This window comes from Daphnia pulicaria, chromosome 5 (assembly GCF_021234035.1).
Source record: "Daphnia pulicaria isolate SC F1-1A chromosome 5, SC_F0-13Bv2, whole genome shotgun sequence".
NCBI lineage: Eukaryota > Metazoa > Arthropoda > Branchiopoda > Diplostraca > Daphniidae > Daphnia > Daphnia pulicaria.
Window position 1 is genome coordinate 3,591,294 of NC_060917.1, and position 25,276 is coordinate 3,616,569.

Genomic DNA, 25,276 nt, shown 5'->3' on the forward strand with positions numbered 1-25,276 from the left:
ATATAGCGCGGCTATAATATACTATTGCCATGGCAGCGGCAGCGGCGGCTCCTATATGTATATCATACTATCGATGCAAAACAGTTTGGCCCAGTTTTTCGCTCCTAAGATTTTTTGGCCGTGAGTTTCGATCGGCTTGCCAGGCTTTTTTTTCACTACGTATGGATGCACTGTGTCCAGGCAGCGGGTCACGCAGTACAGTAGATATGTGTGGCGTGGAAATGCGGTGAACCCACTGGGTTTTGACTTTTTGATTTGACAGGGAAAAGAAACAAGAAAGAGAGTCGGGGAATTCAATTGAGGAGATAATAACCATAAAAACAAATAAATAAACCCCCCCGCCCCCCGCCCCCTCTGTGAAAGAAAAACAAATATATAATCTAAAAAAACAAAAGAAATTCAACTTTTGGGTTGAAGAGCAGTGAGGACATGTATCAAAAGATGGATGTGAAACACGTCGGCGCTGCATATCTATGTACACACACACAGCGCCGGGCAGCAGCTAGCAGCAGACAAATGCTGCACGACGGTTGCATGTCGATTGGTTCAAGCATGCTACCAAATCGTTACAACGGGAATCCTCCCGGTTGCTGGCCGCCAGCAGCTCTAGATACATATAATACTATATAACCAAACCCCGGGTACCCCCCCGTACCCCCCCCCCCCCCCCCGTACCCAGCACAGTCGCAAGGTACATACAAAAGGAAAAAGGAGGGCGGACAAGCAACATCGGAAGAACATGGTAGGGATGTCTAACGGACGTGAGAGTATTGTCATAGGCGAATTTTACTATCACAGAGCACAAAAGAATAAAAAACAAGAACCATTTCTACTAGATGGCGAATCGTGTGTGATTCCTATCTCCAACCATCAACTCCTTTTGCCGGTTGGTTGCGAAGCCCCCGAACCAACAAACGAACGGAAATACATATAAATATATATAGCTCGACAGTTATACAGCAGAGAGAGAGAGAGTATATCTGTTTCTGGTTTGATATCATGGCCAGCAAAAGTGTCATCCATCGCAATCTCGCACTGCAGACGCCGTGACGGCTGTCTACTTCTTGTTTTTCTTTTTCTTTCTTTAAGGACGTCCTACCCCCTTTTATATTTGTGTGTACATACTATACCTTGTGTGTTTCTTTTGCTTTCATTTGTCACGACTGGCCTATAGATCCGACCAGTCTATACTACACCACCACCGACCATCTCTCACTAACTCTCTCTTCTATTCGCTTGTTGGCTATAGATCCTACTCTGGCTGATATATGTACTGTACTACTACACAGGTCTCTAATAGTTACGTACAATGTGTTTTTTTCGGTTGACTGTTAGGCTCGGCTGTAGAAGAGAATCGATCCGGCTGCCAAATCGATCCGGCTGGGCTGCTACTACTACTACTACTACTCTGCATAGACGTGTAAAAAGACACAGCGCACCTGACGGTTGGGTTCCAACCGAACGATGGGCTATTGTGGGCGATTGCGACCGTTGCGGCTTTGGTTTGAATTTCTTCTCGACTCGGCGACGGGGCCAATGCGCTTCATTGACCTTGACGAGTCAACATTCCAGCGCCCGACTATTACACAGCGTTCACTCCTCAACAACATTTTGAAACATTGCAGAGCATCATCGCCTGTCGTGTGTCCCGATATCAGTCAGTTTGACAAAGACGTCATTTGTTATATCAAAATCGGGTTTTTATTTATTCGTCGATTAACGAATGCACTTTAATTCTGTACACTAAATTAATTCAACGTTTTTAAAATTCAAATGTCAACGACAGAAAAGTGAAGAGAAATGAAACACGAAAAAACTGAAAATATAAAGTTGAGGAAATGTGAAGAATGCGCTATATAGACACACGGCTCAATCTTATTTCTGATTTTTATCTTTTTCGTGTTTTTGATTACAATCTCGAAAACGTACAACGCCGAGGAGAAAAACAACAACAAAATCCTCTATTTAAAAAAAAATATATTTTCTTCTTCCAACCAAGAACGACTCGGTTGTGAGTGAAAATGATGACCGTTATGCGTTCACACACACAAAAAAGAAGTGGAGTCTACCCCGAGGGCGTTTTGAACCTTTTTACAACTCCCGACCGTCGGTTGCACACGTACGCACTCGCCACACACGCATAGAAAAGAAAGAAAGAATTTCGTTTGCAGCAGGTCTCTCTCTCTCTCCGTATGTTACACCGTCGATAATGGACGTCTACGCATAGAGAAACTCTCGAGGTCTATGTGCGGGAGGTAAGAAAAAAAAAGGGGCCAGGTGGAAAAGGTAAAGCCAAAAAGGCAACAAATTATGTAGAGGAAGAAGAAGAAGCTCAAAAGCTGCGGGACGTTTTTCTTTGCGTGGAGGAAACGCGCAAAGGAGAGAAAAGGCAACTCAACCCAAATGGTTGTACACAGCAACGGCCGACCTCTCTCTCATGTGTATGTACGGGCGCCTCTTTCATAATATTATGTATAGCAGTTGTGTGTGTGTGTATAGGTATATATGGCGGTCTGGCTGACTCACGATCGACGAGGACTAGCCAACCTCCTCCACCTTTTCTCTCGTCTGATCACAGCCAAGGGTGGGTGGGAAGTAAGGAAACGGGGGGGTTTTTTTTCTTCGTGGGTTTCGGTGTTATAGCCGCTAGTCACGCCAAAAGACGATTCCAATGAATGTGTACAATGTGTGTATGTATATAGTATGGCGGCAACGGCGGCCAAAAAAGCCGTCAGCTGAGAGACGGCCACGTTATAATATATACATGCTGCATGTGTAGTAGATCTAACAAGGCGAAAGCAAAGGTTGTCTACAGATATTGTACCTGCTGGCCCTTACACACATGTCCAGCACCGGATCCAAGTCAAAAGAAAGAAAGAAAAAGAGGAGGGGGAGGAGGGAAACGGGCAATGAAAAGAAAGGGACAGATAGACAGAGTAGCTGTTGGCCGGAACTAAGGCTCATTGGAACCTGACGGACGCGCGGAAGAGAGGGGCGTACACTGCATTTGTTATATAGCTCTCGGCCAGACGCATATAAAGTAAATTTTCCCTTTTTTTCTTCTTCTTTTATTTCGACGAATCAATAATTCAATCAACCTGACTCTATACTCCCGATACTATAGCCTCTTAGTCATGGACTTGGTGAGCCGCCCCACCCTATAGCCTATGCATGTGAGCCTCCCAATGTTGTGCGTGTATATTGCTTTAACCTCAACTCACGACGCATTCGTCACCAGTTCCCCGGGATTATTTTTTCGCCAACAGTTGGAAATCTTACCGTTGCAGCTTCCCCTCTCTCTAATCTCTCGCTTGGCTTTTTCACATTTTAAAAAAATGGGGAAAAGAAATAACAAAAGGGGCGCATCACATTGCGGATAATGCATCAGCAGCATCGTATTATTATTATTATGTGGTCCAACTTCTCGTCTCAGCACCCAGGTAGTATATATACTCACAGCTGGATACGCTCCGGCAGCGTATATCATCCCTCCAGGTCAAAAACTTGGAATATTCTATAACTAACAAACATCTCGAACGGAGAAAAACAAACTATACTCTATAGGCATTCTTTTGATTTGTGGCACGTGATGCATCCCCGTGAGTGATTCGGTTTCATTTGTCGGGTCCGTCTTGGTGTATATTTTATACACAAGCAGATGAGAAACAATCCATGAAAAAATCTACTTCTTCTTCCCCGGAAACTTAACTTGACTTGCTGTTCTCGCTGGCAAGTTGACCCAAGAATGTGCGCTGTTACATGGAACGTCTTAAACATCAGAGTAGTATCCCATTTCCATCTTTCTTTTTTCACACCGTCTTGAATGTTTAAACAGCTGCACCGGGCGCAAAAATCCCAGCAGCCAGCAATGTTCCCAGACGAAAAGACGAATAAGCGCATAAGAAAATAGAGCTGAGCCATTTTCTATAATAACTGCTGGAAATATGTGTAGCAAGTTGGTCAGTGCGATCATCGCGTCACTCGATAAGGAAACGATCCAAACAGGTTTGTATTTTTGGGCTTTTGGCCGTGAAAGGCTCGAAATTTCGTGACTTGTCAGTCGGTCAAAGTGGCAAATGGCGGTCAAACATGATCCTAAAATGGCCGAGAAATTCTATCGCCGAAAAAAGAAATACCCCACACACACACACACACACATACATACTGTTATTTATATTCTCTCTAGACTCTTTTAAAATTCAAGCGTGACTGGACTGCGCATTCCTTACGGTTCTACGGTTCTTTTTCGAGACTCTCTCGCGAGAGCTGTTGACTTTATATTGGTATCGGATATCCTATTTTTCTTTATTTTCTTTTCAGATTTTATTTCTTTTCCAAGGGGGGGGGGGGTCTCTCTATTCACCTTTCCCTCCAATGATTTCTTATTTCTTTAGAAAAAAAAAAGTTCATTTGAATTTAAGTGGCGAGACACACGGCACGGCATATAAACTTCCCATTGGGCAATATTGGACTGTAAGGATTTTTCTTTTCTTTGTGTCAATCATTGGTCATTTCGTTGTGTGTATACTTTTTTTAAATGTTTTATATTACCTTCCTCCCAACCCCGGTCGCTATAAGGGAACAATGCACGGACGACAAAAGGTAAAAAGAAAATCGTTTCGGTGTCTTTTGATTGTCTTGTTGCCTTTCAATCCTCCACTCGTGTACGGATTCTAACGTCTTCAAAGTCCGCTCTTCTTTCGTTTGGGGATGAAACTAAATAGAAGAAGACCCGCCTTCTTTCCCCCCCCCCTCAACCGACACACCCGATCAGGTGTAGGCAGTTGTGGAGTGACCCGACACTTTCTCCTATTCTTTTTTTTTCCCAGCGTCAAAATGGATAGCAAATGATGTACAAACCAAAAGAAGAAAAAGGCCAAAAAAGAGGAATAGAACGCAAGTGGGCGGAGGCGAAAGCGGAGAGTGTCCGGAGAGGTCAAGAAAAAAGAAGGTCCGCAGTCCGGCCCCCTTTTTTTTTTAAAGATATATTTCCGCGCCGGTGGATGAGACTCGGCCACTTAAACATCCATAACACAGTGAGAAAGTATACAAAAAGCTTTCTGAGCGCGGACGGTAAAGAACGAGTCAACAGAAATAAAAAGTCAAACAACAAAAAAAGGCAAATAAGAACGTCCGTCGTCCATTTCAAAAAGTTGGAAAAAACAGTTGGTCAATTGGTTAACGTCCGCGTTGCATTTGAATACATCAAGGCTCTCCATCTCGAGACAGTGAATCCGCTTTTGTGTATAGTATCAACATGACTTCCCTTTTGTCTTGAATTTCACGTCAGTCCTGTACATATATACAGTTGAGAATAGAGAGACGCTCTAGTGTGTCTTTTGGCTGCTTTTGTTTGAGCAAGGGGGCCCCAACAGCGCAGCATAGCCTACTGTGTCTAGGATCGAATGACTCTGCTCTGTGTAGACATACACCGCGACCCTATAGCTGTGCTGATGGATAGCCCGAGTAAAAAAAAAAGGGGCAACAACAGCAGCAGCAAAGCAAACGAGTCGTAATCGTTCATCCGGATGATCCATTCGATTCGATTCGACGCCACCAATGGCGCGTCCGCGTGCCGAGCAAGAGGCGCCCACCCAAGCAGACGAAATATCAAGTACCTAACGTTCAATTTCCTATATAACGAAGCACAGCACTACCCTTTCATGATGGAGAAAAATGAGAATATCTATCGGGGGGTAAGGGGGGTTATGTACCTGGTGGTACACGAAATCGTATATCCCGCGACTATCGCTGGTTCTCATTTTCGGTCGTCCAGCTTCATCTTCGATTACAGGATGTCAAAGAACCCCCTCCAATTCATCCCCCTCCAATTTAAAAACAAGTCGAAAAACTTGAAAATTGTCTAAAACAAGATGCAGAAGAATCCGATAGGGGCTCGCATTCCATCCAGGGTCCCTACATAATACGAGGCCAGGCGGCTGATTCTATCGCACGGACCAGCCAGCCAACGAAGAGAGAGAGAGAGAGAGAAATGAGTGATGAATTATTAAAGCAGCTTGGTCTCTACGTTTATATTCTCCTCTTCACGAAAAAAAAAGGAATATAAAAAAGGAAAAGGGAGAAGCGGAGAGAATTCAGCATCTCCCACATCGGTGGGAGGTGGAGCGCAAGAGATGAAAAAAGCCCCAGCACACAAGAGGATCTACTAGCTAGAGAGACCCTCCTAATAGAAGAATGCGCCAAGAGTTTTGAATGGCTGTTACCTCGGGTGTCCCCCCATCCTTCCTCCTCTCTACATCTTTCTTTTTCCTTTTTGGGTGGATGCAGCAGCAACGGTTCTTCTTCTTCTTCAAGTTGCGTGTATATGGGAGAGAGAGAAACACACGCTGGCTAGCTCTCTACGTGCTGGCCTTCAACATTCTCTCGTCGTTTTATGATTCTTGATTCACTCGCTGCGCGCCATTGTCGACGCGCAGAAATCAAAAATATCGACCTGTCCACCGTTTGTTTGGTTGTAGGTTTTTTTTTTTTCGGCCATGCATAAGGCCCAGTCGAGCGATTACCAGCCGAACGAAAAAATGGGCACCGTTGGGCTGTACCAATCAGCGGGCGTCTGGTACAGGCGTCGGGCGCTAAATTCAAACGTCGGAACGCACCAAGCAGCAGACGTGCGTAATAGCTGTACTACACTCGGTTACAAGTGGCAAAGAGCCCAGGTAGAGAGAGAGAGCAAAAGGAAACGCTATTTTTATATATATATTCCCCCCTTTTCTCTCAGCTGTATATACCTGGGTCTTTCCACCTGAGAGAGAGAGATACAGGTCTTCGGCCCGCCCCGAGGCTAACCGCCAAAAGTAGACGCTTCACGACTCTTTTTGGGCCTCACATCCCACCTAGAGGCTTCCCACCTCTTTTTTCTCTCTCTCTCTACATCAAAAAAGAAAAAGAGAAAAAATAGAAAGGAAGAAAATGTCGGAATCGAAAAATGCTATGCGTGTCTGGAAAGAAAACTTGAGGGGAAACAACAACCACCAGGTTGTTTTGTTTTGTGACCAGCCGTGAGTCAACAATGGACGGATCCCACCAATGGGAACCAATGACAATGGCAGCAAGAATTGCCAGTTGATTATCATCCCGGTAAAAGTTAAACGTAAACAAGTTAGGCCAACCAAACAACAAACACGATTTGTCGAGGGAAAAAAAGGATGGGGATCCTGATGCCCAGTACATTGAATTGAACAGGATTGAACGGATGGGTTGCTACCCGACGGTATATACCAATCGGATTTGTGAGAAGACGAAAAAAAGTAGACAGACAGACAGAAGTAAACAGACCGGTTGATTCAGAATCTCTGAAGCATCTGGTTCGTCCCTTTTTTTTTTCGCTTTCATTCGACGTCAACCGAAAGAAAAACGATCATTCGTCCGTGAAAAAAGAAGAAAGTAGATATGAAATAGGCAGCAGCCGTACTACTACTACACCCCTCCTGGCCATCTCTTATGGCTGATATGATTCCTATATTAATATACAAGTCCAGCTGCTGACCTTTCACTTGTCTAATCACGTTTGTCACGCCGTAATGGACAAGAGCCTTTTTCATTACCCCCCATCAAAAATACCGGATATTGGATCTTGATATTACTTTGAAAAAGTGGTGTCTTACCTTTGTCAAGGTGTTCGTTGACCCGATCGAGTTGTAATCCCTTTTTAGGTTTCGATAGAACCCGGGCAGAACAGCCAAATGTTGTGTCCGTGAAATCAGCAGAGCTGTCGAGACTTTTGGCGTGGCGAAACTATAATCACGGGCAGCACTGGCCGACAAGTACAACAACCGTCAACTGGCGTCTGCTGTCACAGAGTGAGTTGAGCGTGAGCTGTGCAGCGACGATCAATCGGGAACGACCAGGGCGTTTTCCCGCTGTCGCCAAACACACACACACACACACAGAAAACAGTAGCGCACAAACGCCAATCACTCGGCGACACTCGACACACAACCCCGCCAAAAAAATAATGTCGAACCGTTTTCACATGAAATTTATTTCTGTTTTGTTGTGTAAAGGTGTTGGGGGGATATTGTTCACGTTAGAGAGAGAGGGGGGGGGATGGCCGGCGTGGAATAACAACAGCAGGCGTTATAGATGAAGAGATCGATGGTTAGGGGGTGAAAGAAAAGGTGGAAAAACGACGAAGACGACGACGACTGCAACCGTCCGATATGGCGGCCGTTAAGGGACTGACTGCGGTGTGTCTGGGCAAGCCCCACTCTCTCCCCTCCTTCTCCCCCCCCCCCCCCCTTCCAGGCAATACAGCGTTGTATGCACCTCTTATTTATTCTCTCTTCTTCTTCTTTCCTTTTATTCCCACTCTTTTCACCAACTGATTCGCCCTGTTGGAAAAAAATAAAAAAAAACACCGTACACACGAGCCGTCTTTTTTTTCTTTTACCTGCAGCTCGCGTACTACCTTCAATTTAAAAAAAGACCAACCAATCGCTCGCCATCTTACGTAAAAAGTCGTGATTTTTACTGCCAATAAAAAAAAAGACATTTCCCCTACTTTTATTTTTGTGCGCAAAAATCCAGCGTACAATTGCAGAAATAGTTGTTTCTTTGAAAGGCTGAATGCCATTTCCGTTGGGCGCGTGAGTCAACGGTCGGAATCGTTTGAATCCGCGGATTCGCGAACCGATATACGGCGGCGACTATTGGCGGCCTCCCCTTTTGCCCTTTTCTCAGTTACCTCCCTCCCCCTCTTTCTGCTGTTATTTTTTGATCGTTTGTGTTGCTATAGCGTCTATATAGCCGAGCAAGCTAGCTTATAGCTTATATAGCTTTATATAACGTGCACACTTTATACACCGTGCATCCGTCCTCCTATCAGCAGCACTGGGTGGTGTGCTGCATGTGTGTGTGTTGACGTAGTTTTCGCCTGTGTAAATACCTATAGCCGTGTGTTGTCTGTATAGGAGAGCCAATGTCAACTGTTCACAGCTATTCCCGACCGAAATGCGTCAACCAACAATATACAAATCCCGAAAAAGAAATTCGATAATTCAAATTAAATTTCAAGCTCTCCTTATTTAAAATTTGCTATGGCCACTCAATCAATCAATTACGGTAGATACATACCGGTGATTATTGTGTGCATCGTGAGAACCTCATCTACGATGGGAAATGTATACAAGCAATATGCGGGTTGTGTACACGATATCAAATCTATTTTTCCACTTGTGGCTTGCTGATTGTCAATACTGATCAATATCAACTATAGATAACAGGAAGCCGAGCGTTACGTTATTTACATTGACGAGTTAGCCCGAATCGATGGGAATCTATATACTATCATAGAAGGGGATTGCCCGCTCACTCCTATATAAATAAGCAGCAGCGAATGATTATAGGCTTGGGCTTTTTAGATTTCCGTCGAATTAGCTGCTGTGGTTTTCCTTGTATATGTGCTGTTACGATGGTGCGCGGCTAATCGCCGTGCTTGCCAACAGCATGTCGCTATGGACGGACGCAATTGCCTATTTCTTCTTTCTTTCTTTTTTGGGCTATTCTTCGTTGCTGCTGCGGGATCGAACAGCCGCCGCCCCAGACAACATCAAAGAGACTGAGGATGAACGAACCTGTCTTGTGTTCTTTCGTAATCGCGACAAACGGGGCGCGCCATTCATCAGAAAAGCCCCACACACACACTCGACATTGCTAATGAGTATGCAAACCGAGAGCTTTTGAGTGAGAAAAGCCAAATAAGTGGGAGGGCGCTTGGAATAATCGGGGAATGTGTGTGTGATGAGTGCATGCTGCTGAGCTGTCACTTGCTTCTCCATCTGCAATGAACGCCCGCGTTTAATCTCCAACACCCCCGTCGTAGACTCACGCGCGGAGAAATTCACGCCGATTATATACCAGGACGTGAATAGTCAACCGATAATCGACTGCTGCTCTAATAGTCGTTGTGTGGGTCTTTTGCGGTCTGTTTGACACGTTGAAACACAGTCAAAGATGATGACGAAACGACATGAGAAATGGGTGGTGACTATATATACACGTCGGTCCACGTGTTTCCTATACTGCTGTATTTGGGGATACTCTTGTCTCGACCATCAATAAAACTCGATTGATGGATGACTGGATGAACTCTCTCCACGCCATAACTGCTGCCGCTGTGTGCTGCTACTTTTGAATAAACCGCCATCGTCGTCGTCGTTTTGGCTGTTACAACTCTTTCCTATATGCTTGATGTAATAATATACGACACACGACGCTCACCCAAGGTCGTAGTTTAAAACCCACAAGTGTGGTATATATACGTATATAGTGGGCTGCTGCGCGCTCTGCATGTTAATCGAGACACACACGAGATTGACTGCATCAGCAGCAGCACAGAGGAGCGACACATATACAAAAAGAGTTGGAGAGAGATATAAATCGAATGATTGGTTCGTTATTCTCGTTGACTTGTTGCCACCGCAATTGTTCGCTGCTGTCTGCGTGCAGTGCTCATTAGCTCGGCGGTTATTATTATTATTACATATATATATATATACCCAAAATGCGTCATCATCTCATTGATTTTTCCTTTCCAAACAATAAACTCTCGCCCCCTTTTCTTCCCGAAAGATATAGGCACAACATACATAAGATTATTGGTCCACCACTTGTGAATCAACTTATTTTCGCTCTCTCTTCCTAGATTTCTCAGTTCACTTGGTTCTCATCGGTTCTGCTCTCGCCGTATAGTAGTATCTCAGCTATCATCAATACACCCTAATCAATTGTAGATATCCGGCTTCAGTTTCGAATTGATCTAGTTTCTCATTTCTTCTTCGGCAAAAATCGAAAAGCAGAAGATGGCGAAACAAGGATAGAAAGAAAGAAAACACAAGGCGAGAGAATCAAATCGAAGAAAAAGAAAAAGGATAAAGAAGAAGAAGATCGAAATGAGTGCTGGGTAGAAAAGAAAAGACGGGCGGCGGCGGCTGCACAGCCGCGAGAAAACCATCAGCCGTGATATTGAAATCTAAAACACGATTCAAGGAGGTTCTCTCGGGAAATTTATCAAGAGAAGAAGAAGAGAACATGGCTTTTCTTCTTCTTCTTCTTCTTCTTCCCGACGTCTTACTCTTTCCATTTCTGCGCGTCTTATTCTTCTCTTTTTCTTCATATGGCCGTTCTTTTGGGCGTCGTCGTCGTCGTCGTCCCCTTGGCTCCTATTCCCCATCTCCTATAGTCTGCCGAGCGCGCCGCCGTTCCATATTTGATACCAACTAGTTCTGATTGGCGTTAGTGTCGCGCCGCTCGACGCCGACGCCACCGTTGCAAGTCGCCGCCTCGCCACCCAACCATCGTCCCTCCCCTCTTCTTTTTCGGTGGGGGGGGGGGGGGCAGATCAATACAGCAGCAGCAGCACACAACCAGTAGCCGTTATAGTTTCGTCTGAAAAGCATAGCTCGCCATATACACTCTTGGCGCTAGAAACTGCTGCAGGCCGCCCCCATTAGCTATGCACAAAAAACCCACAAATGGTTCGACAAGTCTCTTTATCGACTTATACTTTCTCTCTCCTTTCGACGCGGCTTTTTCTTTCTTCCGGCCCAGCAGACACGCTCCGGCCTACCTATCACTCTATAAGAATGGAGCCTGGGGTTCCACCCTCGTCATGTATTATACGTACTATATATTCTCCAGAAACTTTGAGGGAGAAATAACCGAATCAAATGCCCGTTATTAATCACGCCGCGTATATACATATATACTTACAGCCATCGATATCACGTGTAATTGCGTGATTCATCTTGTGCCCGGCAACTTCGGCCTTTATAATAGGACGGCCAGAGTCTCTCTCTCTCTTTTGAAGTGGTCGGGGGATACAGATCTATCTTGCACTAATCATAAGCTACATTCCTTACGTCTCTGTCTCTCCGCCCAACAGCAGACTCGCGCCGAGTATTGATTCGTCAAAATCGGATCCCACGCAAACCTACCCCCGACGTAGAATGGCACGCTCTATGTGTATACGCTGCCAACGTGTACTATTTATTGTATATTTAGACTATACACATATAGACGGATACATTGTAATAGATGGCGTATAGCCCCCCCACAACACAACGCTGCATCATCATCAGGTTATGTACAGCGCGGGAAGTTGCTACGAGCATTTCGCACTAGATTGATCATCACCAAGATTAACTCGGTAAAGTTGATGGCATATCAAACGATGCCAATGTCTTTGTATGCGCACCCGGCATCTCTTTAGATATTTTTCTTTTTTATTTTCAAAGTGCATTTTCCCTTGTCTATAAATATAGTACACCTTTACTATGGGAGGTAACCGAGTGTCGACATCCTTCCTTCGAATTGATAGCACAAAATTCGATAACCTTGCTTCATCCGATCGCGTTTAGATGACACCACAAATGGTTCCATTTCCGCAGAATTACTACGGCACCGGCAGAAAACGTTTCTGACAATTTTTCGGCCATTTAAAAAAAAAGAAATTTCGCAATAAACGTCATAGTAAGAAAAGAAAATGGCAAGCTATTTTCCATCAATTACCTTTCTCATAGTTATTCAACGTGTGCGACAAATTTGATCAGCATCTTTCTCGCGCTCATGCAGAGAAAAAAAAAACCTTTTCTGAAAAAGTAGATTTTTTAGTTCAGAAAATGTTATCGCTAGATGGCAATAGCCGTCTGTATCATTTTGTAAACATTGAATGACACCAAGCACACGTGTCAAATTGCGAGAGTCTGTATAGAATGAATTCGGACATGGAAATTCGAAAAATGCCTATTACGGTGCGATTACGACTTTCTTCAATGTTGGACATAAACAACAGTTGGAAAATCGTAATGGGTGCTATTCCTAAATTGAATGGAGACGTGGAAACCAAAAAGTTTTCTTCTGAACATGTTGGGTAAATTTTGGTTTCAATAACTTTCACAGCTTAGTTAACATATGATACGTTTTTTCTAGGTTGATTGAAGAGGAAGCCAAAAGACAAAAAAAGTCTGCTTTTGATATCCTTATTGATGAATGGGGAACAAGTGGTAAACAGAGACCAACTGTTTGTGAACTTGTTAAACTTCTTGCAAAATTAGAACTCTATCAAGCTGCAGATTATCTATCAACAGATCTTCTTGGTGAAGGTCCAGTGGAAAGGCCTGCAAATGGACCTTCAGCAAATGTTCCGTCGAGCACTGAAGACATCAATTTCCTGCAGACTACGTCTCATTCAATTCAAGCAGCAATATTAGAGGCAACAAATGAACACATCAATCCCAGATTTTTTGAGAAGAAAATGCCTTTCTCTCCACCAGAAGTGGACAAATTTGATACAACCCTACCTCATTTATCCTACACTGATTTAGAATACTTAACAAATGATTTTGATTTGAATCCAGTTTCTCAAGGTCGAAAACTAGGTAAAAGGTTTTTTTTATCAAATTCATTCCTTATTATTATTCCATAAAGCCTTTTTGTTTGATATGATGATTTTGTCGTTTGTAGGGGCTGGTGCATTTGGTACAGTATTTCTTGGCATGCTTAAAGAAAATCCACAGCTTGATGACAGAGGAATTGAAATCTATAAGAAAATGAAGCTTTCCCTTCAGCATAAAGTAGCTGTCAAAAGACTACACAATCAAAAGGCATATTCTTCATTGAAACGCAATAAAACACTTGACATAATTCATAATAAGTTTTCCCTTTTTTCATATTTTGAAGGTGGATGTGGATATTGACACCAACCGACTCTTCCGAACTGAAGTTGAAACAATGTCGCAGTACGTGCATGAAAACTTACTAGCTCTTCTCGCTTTTTCTGCAGATGGACCTGATTGTTGCTTGGTTTACTCATTTATCCCTAATGGTTCATTAGAAGCACGGTTAGCTTGCGAGGTATCAGCTGTTCTATTAATGGTTAACCATATAACATGTATTCTAATTAAAATTATGCATTACAGGGAGGAAGTCCACCGTTACAGTGGAATCAAAGACTAGACGTCGCTCATGGTGTATCTAAAGGTTTTCCTTGTTTTAGTATACTTCACGTTCTATTTGATTGATTAATACTCTGGATCATTCAGCGCTTATTCATTTACACACTGGAGGAGCTCAACCGCTAGTTCATCGTGATGTTAAAAGTGCAAATGTTCTCCTTGATCACAACATGAAGGCAAAGGTATTTCGAAATAGCTATATTCACACATTTAAAATTTGCGGGAATATCAATTTACCTTTTCAGTTAGGAGATTTCGGACTCATTCGCATTGGTGCCAGTGGACGGGGTTCAAAGAGTGTTGCATTCACGTCGAACGTCTTAGGAACTTCAGCATACATGGCCCCTGAAGGTGGTTAAAATACGAAATCATATGCAGTTCTTGCATTGGAATACATTTAAAATTTTGAATAATCTCTCCTCCTCTCATGGCCGAAGCTTTCCGAGGAGATATTTCCGTGAAACTTGATACCTTCAGTTTTGGAGTGGTAAAACAAGATTTAATTCTGTCAACTTTAAGCACGACGTTTGTTGAAATCCATTTCTATCTTTAGATCATTCTGGAGCTATTAACCGGACTTCCACCTTACGATGAAGAACGAGATGGAAATGATTTAGTGAGTGATAATATTGTATTTATGAAAAATTACTTCTCACATGGTAGCAAAGATCATGGTTTTTTAGACAAAAATTCACAAAAACATTCGTTTCATCGAAGAACAAATAGAATTAATTTCAATTATGATTGGGAATATCAGAATCGTATCCATTTGAACTAAAACTGATATTTTTTCTCTATAATTTATCGCGTCATTATTTAATATCAGGATACGATAACAAGTATTTGAATTTCTTTAGATTTCACACGTTGATTCGGCTTTGGACGAAATCGAATTTATCCAGCTTTTGGATCCCAAGATATCTCCTTTACCCGAGGATATGGCTTCTGCATTGCATTCTATAGCGTTATCGTGCATCCAGGAAAAAAAGCGAAGGCCTCTAATGACACAAGTACTTCCAAAGTCTACAACTACTGTCATACTATTTTACTATTACTTTTTCTATAGGTATATGCAGAACTACTGCAAATTGATCAGTCGGGTTTAATATCTATGTAAATTAAACAAAGAAGAAATAAATTTGCCATTGAAACTTTGTATTTCCATGATCAAGCACAACTGCCTGGCAATACACTTATTTCAGCTTCTTCTTGGGGCGCAAGTTGTTGGTGTGACCACACTTTGACTTGCGACAGTTGGTTGCCCTAGGATGAAGGCGAGCATAACACTTGCGACAGATCATTTTGTCACAGTTGTACTTCTGTGCCAAGATGCGAAGAGAAGGCTCAATAACACCACCACGGAGACGCAACACCAAGTGAAGAGTAGATTCTGCAAGAAAAGAATACAAATTTAACAACCACTGATAAAGAAATGTAACGAGAGGCTATACCTTTCTGAATGTTGTAGTCAGATAGAGTACGTCCATCTTCAAGTTGTTTGCCAGCAAAGATCAATCGCTGCTGGTCAGGAGGGATACCTTCCTTGTCTTGGATTTTTGCCTTGACATTTTCGATGGTGTCTGAAGGCTCGACCTCAAGGGTGATGGTCTTACCCGTCAGGGTCTTGACGAAGATCTGCATTTTGACTGCATTGAAAAACAGATAATATTTTACTGTCAAAAGTAACGGAACATTTAAATTTAACGATGATCATTGAAGAATAATTTCCTTTTACTCTGTATTTGCACACGATTCAACATATATTTTATAACAAACTAAGACAACTGAGAGTATATGCTCTTACCGGGACACGCTGCAGACGTAGAGAAACGACAAGTCTTAGCAAGGCTTGAAGTAAGATGGCCGCTGTGAGAAAAGAGCGGAAATTGAGTGGACGTTGTCACGCTTCTGTTTCAGATTTATTATTTTTAGGAAATTACAGAGAAGGAAGATTTCAACCTAAAATTCATAAACTATAAATGTAGAAATTACAATGTAATATTTGTATAAAAATACACACAATTATAATTTGAATTAGTACATTTGGCATACACATTTCCCACAGTGGGCTTATTTGAATTTCCATTTTTATCGATTATTTATTTAGTTTCCCCAAAGTTGCTGCAATCATTTTCTCTGTACAAAATATAAAAATTTTCAATAATCTTACTGTAAAGTGTTGGATGTAATGTATTTTTCTTTTTCTCATAAATGAAAAACAAATACAAAGTGAAAGAAAAACGAGTTCCAAGTATTTGAAAGACCAAGAAATTGCTTATGAGAACGTGTACGTGAGTGTTTTATTGTATTTACGAGTATTTATTGTAGATGTAGATGTATTTTCATCTTTAAAACAAATTTCTTTACGACATACCCAGTTTAACATCGTGAATTTGAAGGTTGCATAAAACATACAGCAGTTATCGGTTACTGCCTTGACTTAATAATAAAAAGAAACCTCTTTCCCTTTTCTCAACTTCCTGAAAATGAATCACTACCAGCATTTAAAAAAAGAAAACACACACAACACGGCAGCCTAACAAATCATATTTCAAGGCCGGAAGTGTAATGACGTCATCTACTGCGCCATGGTAAAAACCTTGAAAAATATCGTGAATCAACTTGATGGCGAATCAGACCACAAACAAACATGTTGAAATTTCTATAGAATCGTGTTACACATGCGTTTAGTTACGTTATTACTCATATTTCTGCATTAAGCTAGTTCTTTTTTAACGAATTATTGTGAAATGATAATACAGCATCCGTCACCTTGGAAATGGAAACGCAATTTCATGAGTATTTAGTCTAAATATTATTTCAGATAGAACTAAAAGTACGAAATCTGATAAAAACCATCTGACAATTTAATGTTTGGATTGCAATCGTGTAGAAATTGGCAAAAAGATAAAGAAATTAAAAAGATTGAAGAAGAACTATTTAGTGAATAGGTGGCGCGCGAGTCGTGGCGTAGGAATACGTTAAAAGAAAGCTTCCCCCTTTCCCTGACGCCATTACAGTTCTGAAAGTTGATAGTGTTGGTCGGACGTCGCCTTGATTCCTGAAAATTAACGAATATTCCGGAAAAGGATCCACTGACAAGTGCACTTCAATCATTTACAAGACGACTAGGTAAACCTCAACCTCCCCAAAACGGTTTTTTGGAGAAAGATCGTAATTAAGACTTTTACGATTAACGGGGAGACTGAAGCCATTTTGGCCTCATTAAACAAAAGAGAAAGGGGCGGGTGTGAAAAATTTGTAATGGGTCAAAAAAGCTTGAATTTCTCTGTTAACAAGTGTATTCGAGCTCAGTTTAATTCTGGCCTATGTCAAGTCACTTATCAAACAACCCAACCTTCTTGTAAGTTTGTCGATGCGGAGCGGAGAGAAGAGCCAGGCGTTCATCAACAACGACGACGGTATACGACCGAGGAACTTTCCCGTTGGATCCAGCGCTTTACCAAAGCGAAAATTGCGTCGCGGAAGCAGCACGACTTGCGACGAGAGGTTTTACTTCACAATGCCTTTATTTTCGCCCAGTCTGAGGTCAAATGCCGACAAGTGGAACGTCAAAAGAGGTGGAAGGAATTGAAGCCGTTGCTGTTCTTGGAGACGTCATCCACTTTCGGCGAGCAGGAACCAAACAAAATGGCGGCCTTCCCCAAAATGGCGGACGGCGTGCAGCAGCAAATGGAGACTGCTGAAGAAGAAATGGACATGGAGAGGCCATCTACCCCACTTCCTAGCGTGACGGGAGCTACCAAACGTCATCGTTGCGGTTGCTTGCCTCTAACCAGATGTGAATGCGGTAGTGAAGATTCCAGCAGCAGCCAGGCCAACAAGAAATTCCGCCCCTCGTCACTTGATGAAGATGATGATCTGAAGAGTTTGGACCGTTTCCTTTCGTCTCTACACTGTAATACGCGTCAAGTTGGTTAGATTTTGCGTCGTTTTGCTGATTTTTCTAAAGTTCTAGAACATTTTAAGATATCTTAATTTCTTTCCTGATTGTCTACATTGCGGCGCTTGATTTTCGTCCATTAGTGCTTTGTGTTATGCCTGGGCTTATTTTTGTCTTACAGTTGACTGGGAGAACATCATCGTCTACCAAATGTGCCCAACTGATTGAGACGTTGGTGATTTCCAGCACCTTTTCAACCTCTGAACTGAGAGAACATGGAACACTTGATGCTGATCAGGTAGTTGATACTCCATGATTGAGGTTGGTTGAACAACAGAAAAACCAAATTGCTCAGGTGTAAATCTTTCCCTTTGGAGCATTGATCCAGAATCCCTACTTGATTGTAAATTTAACTAAAAGTATGTTAACTCTGCAGCTCCAACAAAAATCTGCATAACTAGTGTTGGTTCATATTGAATCATTGATTTTAATATTGTGGAAACTTTCCATGTACAAAATGACTTGCAACTTCTGGTACTCAATATAATGGTGATTCAAAAATGTAATTTAATGTGTTTGTACACATCTACTAGTTTCTACTTTTTTACAGAATTTTTCCCGTCCTACGGTGATTGAGCCCTGTGTGATTGAGCCCTTATCTTCGGGAACAGCCGGAAATTGCACCTTTCAATATCTCACGTCGGTATTACTTTCCTTTGTGGGTCAGTGAGCAAGGGGATGTTTTTTTCTCTCGAACGTTTGTCCAATTTTATTTACAGTTTAGTGCTCCTGAGCCTTGGCTTCATCAAAACAAGAGACTGGTCTTTCCGAGATTTTTCCTAGTCGGACACTTTCTCCCCATGCCCATGCATGTCCATTGGAGACGCTTCTGATTCTTAAAAGGTTACGAAGTTCCTGATGGCAAATCCGTTTTTGTTTTTCTCTTTCCTCGCAGTCGTGATATTCATCGCCTGTTTACAGATCGTCTGGTTACCCCAACCCTGGGTGAGATTGATGACTGGGGGAGGGTTAAAATTCATGCATTCTTTCCTTTTGTCAATTCAGGCCATATACCCAGACATGGGTTCTGGGCCTTCGGGCTATGATGGAATGTTTCTCTCTTCCCATCCAGTCGGTTCAACAACATTGCCTTCCATTCCGTTTTAAACTTAGCCAAATTGGAAGATCCTCCGGGTCCATATACGTTCTTCACAATGTTTTGGTTACCTTTTAGTCTAACGGTAAGATGATATTTGGGTTTATTTGTTCATGGTCAAATTCTTGCTCCAGGAAGTCGCTCGTCCGTTTTAGGATTCCCCGTTTTCTCCCAGAAAATTCAAGAACCTACGCATTCGTGAATTTTTCGTTGTATTGCCTGAATAATGATCGGAATAACAAATTATTCGTAATTAGAAACCTTTATAGGGAAAGGGCAAGGGCAATAATTTTTTCCATTGTTCAAAAAGGAACGTGCCAACTGGCATTGGATGTGATCTTTGATTCAGGGGAGATAGCGACCTATTTCAACGGAATTGTTGAAGCGATGAGGTGACTGGTTATCTTTTGAAACCGCAATCCTGCTTGGTCTTGCTGAGGCGTGTACTTCATAGAAGAACAACTGTATTACGAAGTGACAATGTTAAAAATGTTGACGAATATTTTCCTCTATACGCGCCACCTCATGACGAAGGTAAAGAAACAATGAATGTTGGAATTGGGATAGGCTTCGGAAGTCTTCCTAATCGAAGGTAATACAATGCAATGCAAATTTATTTTTTTGAAAATCTTCTTCCTACACAAAGAACGATGAATAATTCCGAGGCGATTCGCGTTATATGCTAAGCGTTGGATATTTCGGTTCTTCGATTGCTTCTTGAACAAAAATGGAAATTCAGCGGTTTTCGCAATACAGCAAACGCGAAAAATCTCAACTAATTTATTAAAGAATTCTAATTTTGCATTCCATAATATAGTTACTGGTTGTAAACCTGTCGAACTTATCATGTTTAATATCATAAAAATAAGTAAAGGTATTTATGACTATGTTGATAATTGGCATGGTTAAACACATTCATTAACTTCTATTATCCTACATAGTTATTGACAAATCTCAGGTAGGAAATAATGAAAGGTGACCCAGAAAAATTGAAAAAAAAAAATAATATGTTGCCGGTTTAAGTCGCCTTTTCTTCTCAGCTGAACATGCATACGGGTCGAACTTACAAAACGAATTCGCTCAACGATTGGGAGGCAGTTTGTGCGGAAAATTGAGACATTCTTGAATAAAGGTGGGGGTAATTCCAAGCCAGCGAGTTATTCTTGAGGCCCTGATAGAAATCTTGAAAGACTTCCTGTTACAATCTAATTTCATTAACCGCAAGACAAATTGCATCGCCTTTGTGTTTCTAAATCTGTGAAAATAATGAAATGCACGTGAGTTATGGAAACGAAATGAAATAAAAATGTTTCTTTTTACCTGGTGTTTTACACCATTTGCATAATGGAGGTGATCAAGGTTAAAAATGGAGAACTTGAGCGACAAGTAACATTTACGGTCTTTTTTTCATGACACCTGATTTTCTTACTGACCCAAGTGGATTGCTCGTTTACTGGTTTACACGTCTGTTGTCGGAGTATTTGCACCTCGATGTCGGTCGTAACTCGTAACCCAAATATTTCAGAACCTAAGAAATTAAATAAGGAATCCCTTTAAAATCTTAAGAAATTCTTCATAAAACCAAATTTAGAAACCCTCCAAAAAACTCAACCTAACGAGATAACTTTTTTTGTTGAGTTGGGACGCAAATATATATGCAATCCTTAAGCGATCCCTGACTTAACTAAAAATTCAACAGATAAGCAAAGAGCTAGTTAAATCTGTAGCCTCACGGTTAAAAAGTTGACCAAAATAATTACATAAGCTGATTCCTAATTACCCAATGCCGCTAAAGGATTTACCTCACGCAGATCGTCATGGTTTTGTCCATGGAACAGGAAAGAGGAAGAACACCTTTTAACACGAGCGGTTGCCGATGTACATCCAGTTTTCATGGCCTTGCAATGCGCAGAGCAATTTCCAATTGACATTTCACTTTTTCTCTTCTTGATTGCGAGCCCGAAGGGCGAAGCTAATAATCGCATACGCAGAAAAAAAAAAGCCATGTCACTTTGTCTGTATGTATGTATGTATGTATGTAACGCTCCATAGCTCGGACGTTTTACGACACATTTCAGACTTTTTGGTCTTAAAAACTAGACAAATAATATGCGGTGCGACCAGAACAAAAATAATTTTATTTACTTGATTAGTTCTCCTGTAATTAATGAAAAACTGCTAAAATATTTACTTAACGACTAGTGACATCTGGCGGTTGCGACTACAACTTTTTCACTTTCCTATAAAATCACCACCAGATGTTATTTATGTTTTGTAGTTATTTGACTAAATGATGGTTATTTTTAAATTCAATTATTGAACTTTATGTGTAAAAATTGGAAAATATGAGTTGATCAAACCAAACGTAAATAACTTGCAAGGATATTGAACTGTGTCAGAAAAATCCCGTTTTAAGACCAAAAAGTCTGTGAAAAAAGCGTGAATTGTGAATAAGTCCGACTTAATCATAGGCCCTGAATTTGTCATTTAAGACAGTTTTCAACTGGCTTACGACTATCCCTTCGCGGCGAGCTGATAAGCTTGCTTTTCTATCTTAGAAATCAGATATTATTGCGAGCCCGAAGGGCGAAGCTAATAATCGCATACGCAGAAAAAAAAAAGCCATGTCACTTTGTCTGTATGTATGTATGTATGTATGTAACGCTCCATAGCTCGGACGTTTTACGACACATTTCAGACTTTTTGGTCTTAAAAACTAGACAAATAATATGCGGTGCGACCAGAACAAAAATAATTTTATTTACTTGATTAGTTCTCCTGTAATTAATGAAAAACTGCTAAAATATTTACTTAACGACTAGTGACATCTGGCGGTTGCGACTACAACTTTTTCACTTTCCTATAAAATCACCACCAGATGTTATTTATGTTTTGTAGTTATTTGACTAAATGATGGTTATTTTTAAATTCAATTATTGAACTTTATGTGTAAAAATTGGAAAATATGAGTTGATCAAACCAAACGTAAATAACTTGCAAGGATATTGAACTGTGTCAGAAAAATCCCGTTTTAAGACCAAAAAGTCTGTGAAAAAAGCGTGAATTGTGAATAAGTCCGACTTAATCATAGGCCCTGAATTTGTCATTTAAGACAGTTTTCAACTGGCTTACGACTATCCCTTCGCGGCGAGCTGATAAGCTTGCTTTTCTATCTTATTGCTAAGATTTTCCCCATTAAGGACACTGAATGTTTCCTGGCTTGCTTAAGATGGATAACATCCATCGAGCAAAGCTATGTTGGATGACAATCTACTTGAAAGTTGATATTGAAATGTTTCTGATACATCACAGAAAATTGATCTAAAGAATAACTCAAAATGTGAAGTACATTCAAGCAAGCCCATTTACCTCTGGCTGATTTCGTGCGTTCACGTTTCGCAACCCCTCTTCGTAAATTGCAAAATTTTCTTTCTTTTAATTACTACCTAACTAATTTTGGGAAACTTGGGAACTGAGTTCCTTTCTCACTGACAATAATCCACGGTCCACGGTGTTTTCCACTGCTGTTTTCGAACGGCATTACGGCTACTACCTACTACCATGACGATACTGGATACTCGCACGTTCCAAGTCGCAACTCGGAAAGCATGATCCCAACGTGGTCGCCATATTTTTTTTTTTAAAGAATGTCCGACATCCGAAGGTACTCGACGAGTCGACGACTTCGCAATCTAAGGTGGGAGATTTGAATTTTACTAAACCGTTAACGGTTTAACCTTTAACGTACATGCTTGTGTAGCCTACCTATGTTCTATGTATAACCTTCATGCTTGCGTTCCCATAACCTAACCTAATTAAATTTTTTGGATTATCCGTGAAATGTGGCACAAACGGCTTGCCATAAAACATGGGATATATTTTAAAACCAATTAAAAAATGAAATAGAAACATTATTATTGGAGGCAAAACAATAACCCAGTCTCTTTAAATATATGAAATTAAATAACTAACTATAAATAAAACTTTTCATATTTGTTTCTTTGCATTCAATTTAACATCAGCGGTATGTGCTAGCTTTCTCTACACTAAAAAGTAAGACATAACACGAGTGCGGCAAACAGGGCAGTTTTCTACACGTTTGAAGCAATTCACACAAAGGCAAGCGTGCCTGCAAGGCAGCAAAACATGAGTAGCTGGAAAATTCCAACAGATAACGCAATTAATGTTGCCTTGGTTATCATGCCTTTGCCTTGAATCGTCTCCATTTGGTGTAATCCTTGACTTCTCAGGCGAATAAAGCGGCTATAATTTGTGAATACACGACAAAAAATTAATACAAATAATTAATATAATAAGTCTTCTAAGTTTTTTGAACTGGTTATACCTTGAGGTTTAATACTCTTCCATCGTTGCATTTTAAATACTGACACAAAGTTGTTGCCGGGGCATTGCAGTAGCGATCAGGAATATGTATTAGAGTTATTAGGGCCGTTGGATCTCCATCATTCATGTATTCAGCATCGGTTCTAATATGAAACGCCACTAAAGCATACGTCGTCCTTGGTATGCAATCAAGTGCACCCTTTATTGAAAAAGGCTTTAATTCATGAATCTCTTCTTCAGCATATCTTCAAACAGATATAAATAATAAATTATTGTGTTTCATACATTAAAAAAAAAAATAATTTATATTCATTTGATACTTTTAACTAAGTAACTTACATTTGTAAATTAGGACATATTTTCATTTCAGATCTGAAGAACTCTAAAAATTTTTGCCATGGTTCATTGATCAAATTTTTAACTACATCTAATGACATTTCTCTACAAACAAGAAAGAGGCATGGAAAATAGCTGGTAGAGTACAAAGTCAAGTGATAATTTCCTAGATTATAACAATGTAAAAAAATTAAATCTATCCTACAGACTGCAATCTGCAATGTAGAATTTTATTTGAATATACCTGACAAATCACTTGAATCAAGTTTTCCTACTTCCAGCGAGAAGGGCAAGTTAACTTTATTTAATAGTTGTTGTTGGGCTGGTTGTTTTACTTGTACAACTGAAGTCCCAGTTGGTTCAAACTCATAAAGCCTGAATATTTAGAAATACTAAATTATATCTAAACAAATGTAAATGTTCGCACCACCAAAATTGATTTTGTCATAAGATTTTACCTAAACTGTCGAATGAAAAGAATCATTGCTGCACAACAGATTAGAACAGTGAAAATTGAACCAAAATTCGCAGCAACAGCCAAATAAGTAAGCTGTGAAGCAATGTGGAGCATCTGCATTTTAGGTTAACCAAACTCTTGAGAGTAGATAATATCGTCAATAAAGCTCAAAAGAGTGTATATTATTCTGTGTGATTTGTTAAGTTTTCACAAAAATACTTAATTTTGCCATTGCAAATTCAGTTAAGTTAAAAGCTTAGCCTAAAAGCTGATTGAACTAATGAACTGTAGTTGAATATTTGACTTAATGGCTTGTTTTGACAATGTTTGTGTATATTGTCATGGATCACCGATTCACTGTTACGATATTTACAGGAGTATGTTTGTTTTGTTTACACTACTTATACTACAGTACACTACGAATCGAGCACCCTCTGGTGCATAAAGGTTCGCACTCTAGCGGTATTCCTTAGTATTCTATAGCTCTGCCAAAGCGGAACAGCCGCTTCATAGGGCAAATCAAACTAATTACATAAAATTTAGATAAGCCCTCAACTCTTTATAAAATCTCTCCGTTTAATATTAAAATGAAACACTATTTCATCGATCGTTAGTGATGGCGCGTATTAGAGTTTAATAAAATTTGTTTTGCACGCCAAGAAATTTCGATAACTAGATGAGAAGAATAACATGTAGAAGCATATCATGCATGTATACCGAAGCATATCGAAAGTTGAGAGCTAGGGCACCGCAAGTAGGCTATACATATGCTGACTGCTGAAACCCTATAAAACTGGTAGCGACCAAACATTGAGCTAGCAACCAGCTAGCAAAGCCGAATAGGGTGTAATTGAAAAACTCTACGGTGCCCATCACCGGGTCGAAGCCCAAGCGCAAGTGCTATGGATTGCACTATGTTTTCCGGATCTCATGGCAACAGTTAAACAAGCTGATGGTTAGGTTTGCCCAAGTCCCAATCGACGACGACATCCATTGCGGTTCTCTTCGATTAGCTGTGTGCATTAAGAAAAACACTTTTCCTTTGCATGTGTAATTAATTGTGTGATTTATTCATGTGTTACGTGTCCGTGATTCTTCAAGTGAAA

The 25,276-nt window shown here is 40.8% G+C and overlaps 5 protein-coding genes and 1 long non-coding RNA gene across 31 annotated transcripts in view; 2 read left to right on the plus strand and 4 right to left on the minus strand.

The window, feature by feature from the left end:
* Positions 1-8,212, minus strand: part of LOC124340787 (protein turtle-like) — a 39,774-nt gene extending 31,562 nt beyond the window's left edge. For all 5 annotated transcript variants that reach the window (XM_046793442.1, XM_046793440.1, XM_046793439.1 and 2 more), the window contains exon 1: positions 7,626-8,212. The gene's annotated coding sequence lies outside the window, so the exon portion shown is untranslated. The remainder of the gene's footprint in view (positions 1-7,625) is intronic.
* Positions 8,213-12,682: 4,470 nt separating this feature from the next.
* LOC124341048 (interleukin-1 receptor-associated kinase 4-like) lies at positions 12,683-15,349 on the plus strand. Of its 2 annotated transcripts, none has more exons than XM_046793944.1 (11): positions 12,683-12,889; positions 12,949-13,397; positions 13,483-13,622; positions 13,699-13,872; positions 13,938-13,998; positions 14,061-14,155; positions 14,219-14,324; positions 14,411-14,460; positions 14,527-14,589; positions 14,831-14,983; positions 15,040-15,349. In XM_046793944.1, exons 1-11 carry the CDS (start codon positions 12,732-12,734, stop codon positions 15,088-15,090), a joined length of 1,500 nt encoding a protein of 499 aa, XP_046649900.1. In that variant the 5' UTR covers positions 12,683-12,731; the 3' UTR covers positions 15,091-15,349. The 2 variants fall into 2 exon arrangements, with proteins under 2 accessions (XP_046649900.1, XP_046649901.1); XM_046793945.1 differs by having other exon boundaries at positions 12,700-12,884.
* Positions 15,112-15,893, minus strand: LOC124341416 (ubiquitin-60S ribosomal protein L40). The gene is made up of 3 exons (XM_046794515.1): positions 15,778-15,893; positions 15,425-15,619; positions 15,112-15,363 (listed from the first exon to the last, which is right to left on the minus strand). Exons 2-3 carry the CDS (start codon positions 15,612-15,614, stop codon positions 15,167-15,169), a joined length of 387 nt encoding a protein of 128 aa, XP_046650471.1. The 5' UTR covers positions 15,615-15,619; positions 15,778-15,893; the 3' UTR covers positions 15,112-15,166.
* Positions 15,894-16,947: 1,054 nt separating this feature from the next.
* On the plus strand, positions 16,948-19,801 carry LOC124341291. 20 transcript variants are annotated; one of them, XR_006918215.1, is made up of 5 exons: positions 16,948-17,105; positions 17,343-18,426; positions 18,488-19,099; positions 19,168-19,282; positions 19,344-19,801. XR_006918215.1 is itself a non-coding variant. In XM_046794331.1 (3 exons), the coding sequence occupies exons 1-2, from the start codon at positions 17,238-17,240 to the stop codon at positions 18,103-18,105; spliced, it is 720 nt and encodes a 239-aa protein (XP_046650287.1). In that variant the 5' UTR covers positions 17,112-17,237; the 3' UTR covers positions 18,106-18,426; positions 18,488-19,801. The 20 variants fall into 20 exon arrangements, 6 of the variants coding, with proteins under 6 accessions (XP_046650287.1, XP_046650288.1, XP_046650291.1 ...); XR_006918214.1 differs by having other exon boundaries at positions 18,488-19,567; positions 19,680-19,801; XR_006918209.1 differs by having other exon boundaries at positions 18,488-19,282.
* Positions 19,802-20,073: 272 nt separating this feature from the next.
* LOC124341508 lies at positions 20,074-20,979 on the minus strand. Its single transcript, XR_006918394.1, has 3 exons — positions 20,814-20,979; positions 20,354-20,561; positions 20,074-20,288 (listed from the first exon to the last, which is right to left on the minus strand). It is a non-coding gene; the product is annotated as an uncharacterized LOC124341508 (long non-coding RNA).
* Positions 20,980-23,005: 2,026 nt separating this feature from the next.
* LOC124341238 (cell growth regulator with RING finger domain protein 1-like) lies at positions 23,006-24,567 on the minus strand. Of its 2 annotated transcripts, none has more exons than XR_006918202.1 (5): positions 24,172-24,567; positions 23,958-24,105; positions 23,717-23,879; positions 23,379-23,622; positions 23,006-23,296 (listed from the first exon to the last, which is right to left on the minus strand). XR_006918202.1 is itself a non-coding variant. In XM_046794250.1 (5 exons), the coding sequence occupies exons 1-5, from the start codon at positions 24,288-24,290 to the stop codon at positions 23,075-23,077; spliced, it is 879 nt and encodes a 292-aa protein (XP_046650206.1). In that variant the 5' UTR covers positions 24,291-24,566; the 3' UTR covers positions 23,006-23,074. The 2 variants fall into 2 exon arrangements, 1 of the variants encoding a protein (XP_046650206.1); XM_046794250.1 differs by having other exon boundaries at positions 23,958-24,088; positions 24,172-24,566.
* Positions 24,568-25,276: the final 709 nt, after the last annotated feature.

What these genes read in the sequence shown, in the direction of transcription:
- LOC124341048 (XM_046793944.1), top strand. Translation starts at nt 12,732, where the DNA reads ATGAATTCGGACATGGAAATTCGAAAAATGCCTATTACGGTGCGATTA. An exon ending in CGCTCATGGTGTATCTAAAG is followed by an intron (nt 13,999 to 14,060) that starts GTTTTCCTTGTT and finishes TGGATCATTCAG; the next exon opens with CGCTTATTCATTTACACACT. An exon ending in GAAGGCCTCTAATGACACAA is followed by an intron (nt 14,984 to 15,039) that starts GTACTTCCAAAG and finishes CTTTTTCTATAG; the next exon opens with GTATATGCAGAACTACTGCA.
- LOC124341416 (XM_046794515.1), bottom strand. Translation starts at nt 15,614, where the DNA reads ATGCAGATCTTCGTCAAGACCCTGACGGGTAAGACCATCACCCTTGAG. An exon ending in TGACTACAACATTCAGAAAG is followed by an intron (nt 15,364 to 15,424) that starts GTATAGCCTCTC and finishes CTTTTCTTGCAG; the next exon opens with AATCTACTCTTCACTTGGTG.
- LOC124341291 (XM_046794331.1), top strand. Translation starts at nt 17,238, where the DNA reads ATGGGTCAAAAAAGCTTGAATTTCTCTGTTAACAAGTGTATTCGAGCT. An exon ending in CTGTAATACGCGTCAAGTTG is followed by an intron (nt 17,911 to 18,058) that starts GTTAGATTTTGC and finishes TTTGTCTTACAG; the next exon opens with TTGACTGGGAGAACATCATC.
- LOC124341238 (XM_046794250.1), bottom strand. Translation starts at nt 24,290, where the DNA reads ATGCAGATGCTCCACATTGCTTCACAGCTTACTTATTTGGCTGTTGCT. An exon ending in CTTTTCATTCGACAGTTTAG is followed by an intron (nt 24,089 to 24,171) that starts GTAAAATCTTAT and finishes CTAAATATTCAG; the next exon opens with GCTTTATGAGTTTGAACCAA. An exon ending in TGATTCAAGTGATTTGTCAG is followed by an intron (nt 23,880 to 23,957) that starts GTATATTCAAAT and finishes GTTATAATCTAG; the next exon opens with GAAATTATCACTTGACTTTG.